This window comes from Hylaeus volcanicus, chromosome 1, assembly GCF_026283585.1.
Source record: "Hylaeus volcanicus isolate JK05 chromosome 1, UHH_iyHylVolc1.0_haploid, whole genome shotgun sequence".
NCBI classification, from domain to species: domain Eukaryota; kingdom Metazoa; phylum Arthropoda; class Insecta; order Hymenoptera; family Colletidae; genus Hylaeus; species Hylaeus volcanicus.
This window is the reverse complement of record NC_071976.1, coordinates 3,099,925-3,114,602: the sequence shown is the minus strand read 5'-3', so window position 1 is coordinate 3,114,602 and position 14,678 is coordinate 3,099,925. Positions and strand designations below refer to the sequence as shown.

At 46.9% G+C, this 14,678-nt stretch overlaps 1 protein-coding gene across 5 annotated transcripts in view; it reads left to right on the top strand.

The window, feature by feature from the left end:
• The window catches only part of LOC128880039 (homeobox protein cut), a 122,172-nt gene that overhangs the window by 56,299 nt on the left and 51,195 nt on the right, over positions 1-14,678 (top strand). For all 5 annotated transcript variants that reach the window (XM_054133440.1, XM_054132636.1, XM_054131801.1 and 2 more), the window contains exon 3: positions 2,627-2,827. In XM_054133440.1, coding sequence (XP_053989415.1) covers positions 2,627-2,827 — 201 coding nt within the window. The remainder of the gene's footprint in view (positions 1-2,626; positions 2,828-14,678) is intronic.

Genomic DNA, 14,678 nt, shown 5'->3' with positions numbered 1-14,678 from the left:
TTCAAAATTTTTTAACGCTTTGCCTGTGTACCGAGTTTCATTGAAATCGGTGTGTAACAGTTGGCTGGTGTTCCTTGTTGTATCTGGAAAAGATGCAACGATTCTGAAAGCGATTGTTCAGACCTGATTTCCATGACACACGAAATCGGAGTACAGAAAACGTGGAAACCGCCATTAACACGACAGAAACCGATCGATGCCGCGGTAGCTGATCCGAAAGTGCGTGACCGCCAGGCCTAAAACCAGCCCCGAAGCAGGTTCTTGCTCGCGGGGAACGTGCAATGAGCCGCGATTCCGTATATCGAATCGGTGAGTGGCGATCGATCGATGTTCGAGACGGCGTGCAAGTCGGATAACCGTCAATTTGAGAAGGGGTGTAAGACGAAGAAACAGCTCGGTGTGATCGAAATTCCACCCGCCTCCTTCCGGTCAGGGTCGAAAGGCGAGTACATAATCGGTGGTCTGACGATCGAATCCCAACAGGCTGCTGCTCGTGGCAATTTCACTCCATTGTCTCTGCCATTTTAGAGAACAGTATAGAGAGTACGTAGGAAAATGTTTCGAAAAGTGTCGAACATTTCGTGCGAGTAGTATGCAATTATGGTACAAAATAGTATTCGATACGGTATATTTAAGATTGTCTAATTCATCTAAACGATATTTTATGAAAATAAGAAGACGCTTTTCAGTTTTAAACACCACACGAGTTTGTCCTTCTCATCTCTACCCTCCATAGAAAAAAGAACAAACAATTGCTTCCTTCTGTCGTTTATACGCGGCAAGATTAGGGTTAAAGAAGTGTTTTTTCTTTCACCGTTTGAAATATATTTGAAGAGGAAGTGCAGGGGAGCCTTGAAGTAGAACGAAATACCGGAAGGTGCGTTCGAGTTTCCCGTAATTCCATAACTCAAACTTTTAACAGCCGATTGTTGATAGAACAACGACGAAAACAGCGTCGTTAGGAACGTTCAAAGGAGCCATTATCTCTCAACGACTTCCGCCGCTAATGTGACGATCGCGGGCGTACGATCTTTATCGGTGATCTTCTCGATCCTCTCTATCAGCCTCGATTCCGCTACGCCCCCACCTAGCGCTACGTGACAGATAGGCAAGATGAGGCCTATCGATACTTGTCCGCCATTCCGTCGAGCGTGCGTCGCGGTCTCGAATATATACTTATGCTTCCCGTATCATTTCGTAATTATCGATAACATCGTCAAGGCTTTTTGCAGAAAACAATGGATCATTACTCGTTCCTTCAAACGCTGACTCGGACCGTGTCTTTCTTTTGTTCCTGTTCTCGTCGGAAACAGCGATATTCTCGTTTGGATAAATAATTTCGAGCGGACGGAAGGCGAACTTCGATCAGTTATTCGTTAGACGGAAACTGTACAATCGAATTGTGTTTCGCAACGAGCGTATGTAGTTCTACAGAGATTAAGTCGAAATAATGAGCTAGGCTATTAACGGTGATCTTAATTAATATAAGATAGAGGACGTTACATATTTATAAATTGTTAAATATGTAACGATTCAGATCACCGCCGAGTCATAACTTAATTAAGACGGTTAATAGCCGATCCGTTATTTTGCTTCAGTTCATGTTTCAATAGAATTGCACGCAACGCGGGTGCATTCGCGATGAGAAACCATGAAATAGTTGATTTATACGCATTGCTTGTAGGTCATAGCATCGCTTTAAAACCATATTTCATACAAATTGATAAGGATACGCTAGGTTTCAAAGGCTAAACATGGATGTTTCAGAGGCATCCGAGGCTGAAGAGGTTTAAAACAAAAAAGAAATTAATATCGGTTATTAATACCCTAATGGAAAACAATTTATTCATCAGTATGCAAATTGATAGCGACGCGTTATTAATTACATATATTTCAAAAATAAAAATACTGAATGACTACAGAGTCATCTGAGGCTCAAGAGGTTTGAAATAAACAAAAAGAATTGAATATCGAGACCTTTATGGAAAACAGTTCAGACGTCAGCGTGCAATTTCATAATCGAATGGAGGCTAGAGTCACCGTTTCGCTGAAGTATTGATCGTCTTCGATGCATCGGGGCAAAAACTGACGTGGATTTGTTGTCGACGTCCACGTGGCGTTTCGGTATTTTACTACCGAATTCGCAGTTACTTTAATTGCTTCCAGATGCTAATTAATGGCTTAGCCATATGCCGTGCTGTACAGATCGTTCGTACAAGCGAACCGCTCGGTCGGGGCGAGGGAGCAAGTGTTTGTCATTATGGCACCGCGATAATTTCATCGTCGCCCGACGTTTTCTTCATTCATGCTTCTTCTTTTTATCGCTCGTCGAGATGTCGTTGATCCTCGATATTAACGAAGCGAAAATATTCCGCGGCAGTCGAGTTCGCGATATTAAAATTATAAATAATTCGAAGTACTTTTCATTTGCGTCACTGTTAGGGGTAGAAAGATGTCGGTGGTTGCCGGCGACCAATTTTTTTTTTTAAATATTCGTCAGATTTTAAAGTCAGAGGAATAGATGGAATAAAAGGCATCGATCGAAATTAATCAAGGGCAAATCCTTTGTACTTAAATGACTCGAGGCTCGATTGAACGCTATAGTTTTGCATTTTCCTTGTTACAGAGGGCGACATTAGCGGAGAAGGAAGTTTCCGCGTTAAAGGAGCAACTTGCCGCGGCAAATGACGGGAATTCGAAGACTGAGGGACATCAATTGTCTCAGACACCACAGGGAAGCGAACAGCAGCAGGTACACGATGCGAGCAATCCCAGGAGAACGCCCAACACCAACCTGGAACAGGAACTGCAAGCGAAGGACAAAGAGGTAAGTCTCATATTCTGCTGATGCTGAAATGTCTGGGCTACTTCGACACCCAAAACTAACTGCGATAGAATCCCTCTTGTTCAATTGGAAAGTTAAATATTTCGACTTCGGGACCTGTCGAGTGCTTGGTGATTACGTCGAGGGTTGATAATTTGTTTACCAAGCTACATGCACCGCCCCAAGGACGAACAATGAAAATATCTCGAGTACGATTGACAACCCAGCCCTAAATTTCCGTCGATGATCAATTTACCTCGAATTGCGAGCATGAATCAAAGCGAAAATGGAATCGAGCCTGATTCGACTCGTCAGGGCGGGTTTGAATGGCGCGAAACCGTCTCTGTCGAAATCCCGACGATTCCTGTCGGCTCGAGGGGATGAATATTCATCGATACAGCGTCTCCTATTTATGATCTTCTTTCATTACCAATTCCGTCGGTTCGCCGACTGCCATTAGTCACACTTTGCGTTCCGAAAGCGTGATTCAAGGCGTTTATCGCGTATCGGGAAGGTGAAGTGCACTCGGGGGTGAATTTCACTGGCTGGTGCGCGCGTGCTTCGTGCGTACGATCCAGGGAGAACAGAAACGTGGAGGGGAAGGGGCAGGGGGAGACAAACAACGAAAAGGGGGTGAGTGAGGGCCAACCACGTGCTCTATCGAGTACGTCAGTCATTCAGTTCGACGCGCACGCAGCTGAAAGCGCCGCGTGCAACAGTTCAACGGAATTTCAGTATCGTCGGAGTGAAAATCAATTCGTTTACTAAAAAAATCGACATCGTAAACATTTTTCCTATCTAAATTTTACGTATCGAATGATGAAAAATAATTCTGTCGTAGTACTGCGTGTACCACTAGAAAATAAAATCCAATACGCTTTGAAAACAGTATTCCACGGTGAGAAAGCCCACTCCAATCAAAGAAAGATACCCCCCAGAGTGACACGTACTCGGATTACACTACCCCCTCGACAATAGGAACACTACCGCTCGCCACCCTCCTGAAAACTACTACCCCAGTCGGCACTCCTGCCTCGAAGAGGGGCACAAAGTGGTCGAACCCCTTCACTTACGGTTTACGAAGCGGAGTCTTGCAAGAATCTCCTCGCGCCCACCGTAACGAGGGGTGCATAATGTGAGCGGCGCGGGGGTGGGCGTTTTAAACAAAGGCGAAAACACTTAAAGCGGCGGCAAAGAACGCGGCGGCGCGCGTGCTCGCGAGAAAGGAGTGATAAAAACACCGCTAAGAGTTCAATAAGTATCCTGCTTAGGGCCAATAACGACCTCCACCCCTTTCTCCGTCTCCACCCCTAGCCGCCACTTTGCAACGGCTGCTCCGGTATTCTTGTTTTGAAGGAAATCGTTTGCTTCGGCCTGTTGTAATCCCAAAGCCGATAATCCCCCCTGCACACCCCTCGAACACCCTCCTTCTAGGTCCTTTCCACCCCACCCACCCCCCCACCTGCTCAGCCGCCGATGGAACAACCCCAGACGACGTCTTTTCACGGATAAGAATTTGCTTCCGCGAACAATGTCTTTATTGAAAAGCCATCGCGGGACGGGAATGATTTTTATTATTCCCCGATTAAGGGGATAGAAGAGAGCGGGGGGGGGGGGGAGGGGCGGAGTGACGGAGATGGGCCACTGGCCCGGAGACGATAACGAGGAGTAAATAATGCGACAGTGTAGCAGGGGAAAAGGGTAGTTGTTCGATTATCTTCGACGCGGAGATGAACGGTTCTTGGGGGATCTTGGGAGACGGGGATGGGGGTTTTATAGGGTACCTCCGGCGCGAAAAATCGATTGGTAAAGATTCTCGAGCAACATTGCGCTAAAAGGGTTTCCAAAAGACGCCTTGAGAGTTTATTTTTTAACACAGGGTGTAAATTTGGTGGTAAGAATAGAGCTTTATTACAGGTTCTGTTGTCTTGATCAGACATACAGTCGATCCCATAAGTATTCGTACTTTTTATGTCTATCGAAGACATTTATCTTAATTAATTGATAGGTTTGATGTTTCCAAATAAATTTTTTTTAAATTTAATTCAGAGAAATTTCATTAATTCATTTAATTCGTTTAATTTAGATAAATTTTTTCAATAGACATAGAGGGTACGAATACTTATGAGACCGACTGTATATAGTGAGCACACACGGTAGACCAATAGCGATAGGCAAACATATTGGTTCGCTATATTGATTCAACACGTGCGTCTAATCAAGATGGCAGAATCTGTAATCATAATCTATTTTTATGATTGCGTTGCTATTTTCTGTAGGAAAAAAGAAAGGTAAAAAGGTTAAAAGTTATTTGTTCGGAGAATATAATTTCAACGCAATGCCTGATTTCCTTCCAGCCGTCCCTTCGTTTGTTAGTTTCTTATTACCTTAATTCCTCCCCCGATAGCTCCTTAATTAATCCACGTCGAAATCAACTCCGTTCTTTCATGTCCGCCGCGGACATCCGTATTCGATCATTGTTCTCGACTCCTCCTTATCTCGAGGACGTCTTCTTGAAACCAAATTCATGGAAAACAGCTAAATGCTTTCTACCGTGGCGGTTGACGTATCCGAGTTATAAATAACGCGTTGTCATTTTATATCAGGGACATTCGAGTCCCGTGGACATTTCCCGATTGTTTGAAGAGCCGTCCGCGAAAACGAATTGCTTTGATCTGCCTTCGAAGAAGCTTTCAACCGTTGAAATAAAAACAGACGGGTGGACCTTTGTGCGACATGGCGGAACTCACGATCTTCATCCGCAGATTTGGAATTTTATTTTCAATGTCTCTGCCAGAGACATTGAAAAGATTGGACGAACTTCTTATCTGCGTATAATAAATTTCGCGAGACTCGCTAAACAAATACAGTACCTCGTGTTCAGATCACATGCTAATATATCGATATTTCGTCAAATAATTTAATCTCTTTGCTTCAGTCTCTAACACCTCGACCAACTCGCCTAAAATCGAACAATTGCCTGGAATTTAGCAATAAGCAATCTCGCGTCCATCTGTCGCCTACTCGCGACAGATCCTCGGATCAGGGACAGGACGTCTCGGTAAGAAAGCGTTCGCAATTAGACAGCCGACGACTTTCTTTCTTGGATGGTTTCACGCGAGGCGAGACGCCTGGCACCGTGGCGAGATGAAAGAGAGACAACGCGCCGCCGATGCCAACGCAAATACGCTCAACGAGTGTTTCAAAACACATTGGCTAATGTAGCGATCGCGATCAAGAAATAACCAAGAACGCTAGCCGTGCTCCTCCTAGGCGGACCGTAAGGTGAGATCTCCGCGATGAGACTTCCTGCTTCGGTTGAACGATCACTACGCGGAATGTTGTTCGAGCGATTTATCCTAATCGTTGCAATTAATTTAATTCATCTTCTGGAACGACGACGAAAGTGCGATGCTGTCTAGAAAATAATACGAAAAGGGGTAGAGCGATTCAAGTGGAATTGTGAGAATTAAAATTAAGTTTTCTTATTTACATTGAGGGTAGGTGGGAGGTCTGAAAAACTATAGCGTTTTAGCTATAGTTTTTCAGACCTCCACTATTCAGCCTACACTATTCTCACAGTTCTCTAGCTGAACTTCTCTTATCTCTAACCTCCATTAGATCGAACCGTCCCGCGATGGAAGTACAAGTCCGTCGCGACTCTCAGAAATCGGCGATCGTGACGGGTTAGAGGCGCGGCGAGAGATTTTCCCGAGGTCCATTACGCAACCGTGAAAGCCTGGTTTCTCCATCCACCCACCGATCCTGTCAGTCGAGCTCTAATCCGTTTCCCAACAGTCGGTTTCACGGCGTTCGGTATCGGGCGATAAAATTCGTCGTCCCGTCCGCGGCGATTGTTTGTTGCGGGCGCGTATTGCGCACTCGATTGCCCCTTATCGCGCCAATTATCAGCAAATCTTCGTATCAGAGTAAATACGGTAATATCGTGGCAGGAATACGCGCCGCTGTTCGACCTACCGGCGCTACCAATATGGCGTCGTCGTCGATGTCTCTGCGATGGCTTCACGGTCCACGTGACCGCGGGCGATCGCAATTATCGATAAAAACCGCCACGGAGATGATGGCCGTCGAATGTGTGCACAGAGACCGTGAGAGGGAACATTGGTTTCGAGATCTGATTAGAATTGATTGTCCCTATGGCTCGAACGTTTCTAGGCGAGGCAGGGAGGGGGTTGTCGGGGGAAATTAAGGTAATTATCGAGTACCGTGGTCGTTATTAACTCTTTGCTAACGTGGAATGATTTTATAGGCGAGTCGGAGGACAAAAGTATCAATAAGTCTCTCGTACTTCAAAAAAAAAAAAAAAAAAAAAATAGAATTTATCGGTATTTATGTACTAGAGGCGATGGTTCCTAGAACAAATTTGAAGTGATTTTATTTTTGGTCCTCAGTTTTCGTAACTAGTTTCTCGGTGCAAACGCGACGAAACGTCTCCCCGCGAGATGATTTTAGACTGCGACTTATCGTATCCGTACAGATATCGATGTTAAGCGAGCAAACATTAAATTAATAGCATCGTAAATTTACATTCAAGAGGTAAATATGAAATCTATAGCATCGCGAAGTTCATTATCTATTTACTTAAGCGATAGATGAGATCATTACCTAGCAGGACCAACGTTACTCCGACATTATTTCTTTGCTAATTGAAACAAGTATTATCCAATCACCGTGGCAAGTGCAAGTCATCGAAGGCGACGTTGTAGCGCACGAAGGTAGAGAGGCAGGTGGGAGGGGTGATCCTGGTAAAATGCTAGGATTATTGCAGTCGAGCGAAAATGACGTGGGTCGGAGGTGCACACCGACGGATAGAGCCAATATCGTTAGATATTCATTTCGTAAGTTTCAAGGAGAACAAAATATAGAGACTATCCGGAATGTGCTCCCTCTGGTCGTTTTTTTGCGCCACCGTCAGCCCCTTTCTAGGCTGGCCAAATGCGCGGCTCCCTCTCTTATCTGTGTAGCCCATGAAATTGCATTCGTAACGAGGAGGATGCACATGTTTCAGAGAGAACTAGCTCCGCCGGATCGTTCGCGACTCCAACGAATGCTTTCTCTGCCGTCAGCGACGTCAAAAGACGTTCCCACACTTTGATCGCTCGAAACTTGCACAATCGACCGCGCGAATCGTTGCCGCAATTCGATATTAAACTTTTGGAAATTGGAAGTGTGCGAATCTAAAATTCCTTTGAGACAACAAATTGTACATTTTCAGGCACGACATATAACATAATTCGTGGTTACGTTGAAAGATTAGAGGAAGTAAATTTTCTATAACTCTGCTGTTATCTGGTAACGAGGATAGAATGAATTTATTTGATTTAGAAGATGGATAGTCTAGTTTGCAATGGTTTTATTTTTATAAAATAACAGGGGGTCAGGAGTTAGGGACACAGATCCGTGTAATTCTGAATTTCAGTGGATGTAAAGCCGTATAATTGCGAACTTTAAATCGAGATAAAACGGAGGCATTACTCTGTACTTTGTACCTCGAGGATCGACACGCGAGAATTCCTCTCGCACTCGAGTCAGCGCCATCTGACAACAAGCTTCGACAACATCCTTAAAGACCGCTTTCAATGACGCTGGAGCGGCTGATAAAGTTGTCATAATGACAGCACTTTGCGATTTGCGAGAGGACCCTGTTATTTATCATATTTACACGTCGTCAAAACGATGTAACAGCATGATAAATGAATCGGGTCTTGCCAACAGCTGAATTCCTCGAGTTCTCGGGCTCCCTTTACAGTTTTTTGTTATTTATATTTGACAGATTGTCCTAGAATTTAATATTGGAAGCGTCCAAATGATTCACCGCGACTCCGCGAACAACGTACTCGTACTTTCGACTTGTCGAGTTTAAAAATTAAAAATTTCTTGGAAAAAGTCTCGTTGCACGCGTCTGCACTGTTCGTTAAGCGTCACTAACGCTCCTGTCTGTCAATGGGGGTGGTGGTTGAAGTGATACGGTCGTACTCAACCCCGACGATACAATCTCGCGTTCGCTCTGATCTAAAAAATCCTCGACCCCCCGTGATTTATCCTGAAGGCGACTAATTTCACGTCGGTGAACGCAATCGCAAATAAGAAAGGCTCGCGCGACCACGCACACTCGCGACGCGTACATGCACACACGTATATGTGCGCGCGCTCGATAAAGGAAAAAAGAGGGAGAGGAAAGACGGGCCGGATGCTCCATCATCGTCGGCTGAAACATTAATTAGAAAATCTGAATAATTAGGAACTAACTTTTACGCGATGTGTAAAACTCGTTTCCCCGCCTCCTATACACATGCACGAGGTGGGTTGACGTACGCGTGCGCGTCTCGTGGGTGGGTGTGCGTGTGCGTCGCCGCGATAGTCGAGGGTAGGAGGGGTGGTTGAAGTCCGCTTTCCTCTGGCGGCTCAACGGCAGCGGTTAAACCCCCTACCACTTCGCCCTGCACCTTCACCCTTGCTTCGTATACTTTTAAAAAGGGTTTTACAGTTCGAACAGATCGATCGAAGCCACCGAACCTCCTCCCCCTCCCGCCCTTGTTCCCTCGAACCCCCGAGATGCGTATCTGGTCACGGCGGCCGCTGATTATATCGTAATTACGGTTTTAAGTATATTTCATCGAGCACGCGAGCTCAGCGAGTACGGGGGTTGGCTGTCAGAAAGCCGGAACAGGGAATGAGGAGGGAAGGGGTGGTCGGGTTGAAGCTTGTGCCCTTCGATTTAATACCAACACGATTGCGCTTGAGGTCTAAGATGTATCGTACCGGCAACTCGAAGGGGTTCGTTTCTTGACCACCGTGCAAAAGCGGGGGCCGAAGGGTGGCGGTGGTGGTTCATCGATAGGCAATCTTTTCTTATCGGGTCACAAGAGATTTATAGAAACTGGCCACGATGGCGTACTGTCATGACTTACCCTCGTACACGTAGCATGATCTAGAACGAGATACATGTACGGTTACACGTACGTGCAGCGAGCCGCGCGCACACGATGGCGCGAATGTGTGGCCGCAGGAGGAACTGGGAGCACTAACTGGAATTATCGCTTATAACCGTGACGAACGCGAGCTCGGGAATTACACGCTCGATCCGCGGCAGTGATGTATGGGGAAATATAGGGAGTTTTTGGCTTGATTTACACTAGCACCCTAGTCCACGTCCGGTCACGCTGAATTCGAGCGTCGCCGGTCGTTATTGGAGCATGGATATCGGTGTTTGCTGGCGCGATTCAGCACGAGCGAATTAATATTTCAGTCAAGATATAACCGCGTACCAGGAACGAATTCGAACGCGTCTTTTCGCGTTTACGTGGATCGAGAGTCCACTGAAACTAAATCAGAGTAATTCAGAGGAAATCAGAGTAATTCAGAGGAAATCAGAGTATTCGTCAGTGGTATTCACAGTCAGTCCTATAAGTATTCGTATCCTCTGTGTTTATCAAAGAAGCTTCTCTAAATTAAACGACAGGTTTGATGTTGCCAAATAAATTTTTCATTGTAGATACATACACATGTACAAATTATTTATGTGCGTATTTATTACAGAAAATTTATTTGGTAACAGTAAACCTATCGTTTTATTTAACATTTCTTCGATACACATAGAGGGTACGAATGTATTTGGGGATGACTGTATAAGCTAATGATGCAAATGAGTGAACTAACAAAGTGCAGTTTTATATGCGTCCAGGCCTTTTCTCGAATCGAAATCCATCAATCTCTGCTCTCGAATATGGCATTTAAATTCCGGCAAAGAAAAAATTGATACCGCGCAACAGTTCTTGGAGGTAGACGAGTTCCTCTTGTCCGGGGCGTCCGTTTGAAAATCCCTTGAATTTTAGATCGCCTTTAAACCCCAGCGGCCGAGCGCGACGGCGAGGGTAATCGCGGTTCGAGTTGGGTAGCATCTCTGGCCAACTATCTCTCATAAAAAAAACAAGGTGTAGGGGGAGTGGAAATAAAGAAAACGTCCCTCGTACGGAGCGCGTTCCATCTCCTGGCGTGTACGAATCTGGTGCGCGGGTGTAGGTACAAGGGGTGGTGGATGGGAGTTGGAAAAACCATGGCGTCTCTCGAAATTAATTTTTTTTGCTGGCCGAGATAAAAACCTAACGAAGCCGCGGCGCGCTTTATTACGCGAAAGCGAACGACGGAAGAGGTGGAGTGAGCGAAAAGACAGAGAGGAAGAGGGACGCGCGTATTCAGGAGCGAGAAAAGAGACAGAGACGGAGAGACGGAAAAGGGGGATTGATATAGGTGTTCCTGGTGACGATAGCGGAGTAAAGGGAGGACAGGGGTGGGGGCGACTGAGACACAAATACGCTGAAAATTAGATTCATAACTTTTCTGCTGCGCTTTCGCGGCGGAACGACTAAAGGCTGGCCGGGCTAGTTAAAAATTCCGTGTGCCCGCGAATATCAATCCCTACCCTCCCCAACCCGGCTCACCCCAGCCTCATACACGCGGGAAGAGATCACCTACGACCCCACTTTTTCACCCCCGGGTATCCTACACGGTTATACACCACCCCCTCGCCCAGCTGGGTCGACTGTGTGCCTTTCCTCCGCGCTACGTACACGCCTCCATCGTCCAGACGGACGACCAGGAATTATCTCCGTTTTTCCGCAAACGCGATTAACCAGAAACGTCGTTCAGCAAGCCCTCCCGGGGCCCTCTCGACCAGAGGGTGCCGCTCTCCTTCGGCTTTCGACTCTACTCGACTCGACTCCGTCGATTGATAATTCACGATTAATCCGCCACGAGAGCCGGCCTCTCTTCACCGGCCACCCTACCTTCCTTCTCTGGATCGACTACATCGGGGCTAACTCCAACGGAGGCTCGTAATTTCGTTGCGTTGGAAATTCGAGTAATCGCGGGGAGACGAACAGCTAGAGAATTTTTACCACCCCGTTCGCCAAGTAGGATCCTCCGCGAACTTTCATCTCCGATGGGAAATCCCAGCGATCCTCGTTAACGTGCCTGCAACACTTTGCGGACTTGTAAATAGTTTGCTAACATATGTGGTCACGTGGCGGATTGGCATCGCGGAGGGTTTTCCAAGAGAGGCTTTAGAATCTCAATTTTTCAAGGAATCTTCTACCGGGGGTTTCTCTATAGACTTTTTGGATTCTTGATTCACACGAAATTTTGACACGCAAACATGTTGCAGTCTCGAAAGGTCCAAAGGATTCGAGGTGCACCAATCGCAGGGACCCACCCATTGTTCTTGGTGCACAGTAACGGGGTACGTTAAAAAGGGTTTGAAGCATCGGCAACGCGGAAACTCCGTTGCAGGAAAATGGTTAAAAAGTGGTCGAGGAGAAGAGGAGCTGCGACGGCTGAGAGGGAACAATGCGGGGCCACGAAATCGCATAAAGCCCCGCGACAATGCGGAACACAATCTAAGAACTCCGGGCATTATATTACATCCCATTGCGTAATAATACACCGTCCGCGCTTTGGACGCGCGACACACGCGCAGTTTTTGTTCGGCCGCGAATAAACGTCGCGGGGGAATTCTTATCTGACGATAATTCAACGCGCGCTGTATCGCACGCTCGATTTACTGTACACTACGCGAACGCCGCCGCCAAAGAATGCCACGCTGTTATTATTACACTTCCGAACCTGTATTCTCCGAACGGCAAACAACTGACATTCTGCCAATTCGATCGAACACCATCCTACCCTCATCGACGTCCGAAAGCTTCGAGGTTTCGTCTGGAGATTAGGGCTGTCGAAGAGCAGGACACTCGTTACTCTTCGAGAATGAGACTCGCTAAAGCTCGTGAAGATTTCTAAAATGTTGCATCGAGACTGTAAAGATCAGACAATTCGACAAATTTATTGGTGGCTCGTTTTTGGAATTAATTTTTTTAGTTGAAAGTGAAGAGACCTGGTCATCCATTTCTGGACCAGCGACCAACGTGTCAAAGGGGTTCCATTATTTAGAATGATTTTTCTTTGAATTATCACGCGCTGGTACAATTCTAAAAATCGTTAAATAAGGATCTACTATGTAGATTTGCCTGGTAAAAACGAAATGCGACGAAAAGTCCTCGCCGAACAAACATCTTTCGGTGGTTGGAAATCGCGCGCATAGCGATAGCACCCTATCGCAATTTTTCCCCGAGGGAAGAAGCCGGGGCAAAGCACGGCACCGATATCTGGGCATCGCCTGAATAAGTCTCGGTGAAAAACCCTCTGCGACTTTTCGGCCAGCGATGAAATTACCGTGGTCTTTTACCACCCAAAAAGGGAAATCCCCTGAAAAGCCGGCTCTCCGCGAGGACGTAACTTATCAGTCCTCCGAGTTTCCCCGGCGACGGTGCCCTTTCCACCTTCGCTTTTAGCCTGGCAAGTATATGATATTTAAAATTAATCCTTCCTTTGTGCGGGCTTCTCGCTCGCTCGACTGTCTGTCCGTCTGTCTTTTTATCGCGCCGATATGGAGTCGTATGAATTTTGCTCCATTATTCGTGCCGTCTGTGCCTGCACGAGGATTCGAGCACGCGGGAAGGTGGGCGCCGTGGAAACGAGACAAAAAAGGAGTGGGAGGACGAGGGAGGAGGAGGCGGAGGAGGCTGAGAGGTGGAGGTCTCGTCTTTTTGTCTTTGCCACCGAGACTGCCGAGGCTTTCATTTCGAATCCTCAATCACCGTCGGTGATCAATCACAATTGAATTCGAGCGGTGAGTATGCGGCAGGGTGAAAAAAAAAATATTAGAAGAAACGGATCGAGGAGGAAGACGAACCGAAGACGCGAACTGCACCCGAAGAATAGCTCTCTACAATCCCCCAGCGATAGTTTTTTAGAATTCTGTAGGAGAATAGTTCTGTTTAGGGTTTCGAGAAAATTAACGCGAGAACGATCGAAGTTGACACGTGGATCAATCGTCGACTTTTATTCCGAAAGCGTTTATACTTTCGACGCTGCGAATATATTCGCTGCACGCCTCTGCGTGTCGACCCAATCTAAAGCAAAGACTCGAGACCAGTGTCCCGCTACGTAACCATACAGATTGCACCCCTTTCGAGACGCTTGCGTGCGTATGCCGCGAAAAATCGAGGCAAACGTCGCCGAAGCTCCCTTGTTTCTGGCACGGGTCCCATGGAACGGGGGAAAGTTCCCTGGAAAAGTCATCGATAACTGCAGCGCAAAGTAGCGTTACCCGATTCAAGTCAGACGGTAATCGGAAGGGAGACGCGGTCTAATGCCGAAGTCAGTCGCACGGGTGTGCGGGAAAGGGGCTGGCCTGGTCCGTGGATGCCTTTTGAAGCTACCCCAGCCGCGGGCCGAAGGATAATGCGCAAAGCAAAGGATAATTCCCCGATACGAGAACGGAATCCGGATGGTAGGCACGATAGGGTGGAGGGGCGGAGGGACCTGGTAGAGTAAAAAACTCTTATTTAAAAATGTATTTACCGTCTGGCTCGCAAGGATCGCCGTCCGCCTGGAAACTTCGCTGTTTACCCCCGAAGCGCGTGTGTGCACCCCCTCGACGCTTTATCTGGAGACGTAGGAATCGCAAGAGGCGCGCACGGGGTTGCAGTCGGTCTCGTTGTTATCCAGCGGGTGCGTGTGTGCAAACACGGGGGTAGGGGGGCGCGTGCGCGACCAAAGGAACCCGCGAGTCCGTTTCCTGGACTCCGCAGAGGCCTTTCAAACCTTTTCGGGGACTCCGCGCCGTGGAGGGAGGAAAGTGCAACCCTTATGGAGCTACACGACCCTTGCGGTGGACTCGATTGTTACCGACTGGACGACAGGTTCAAATTAGAGGGTTGTTTCTTTTATTTCGGATTTTATTTCTTCTGCCCTTTTTTTTTCGGGATCGCGGGGA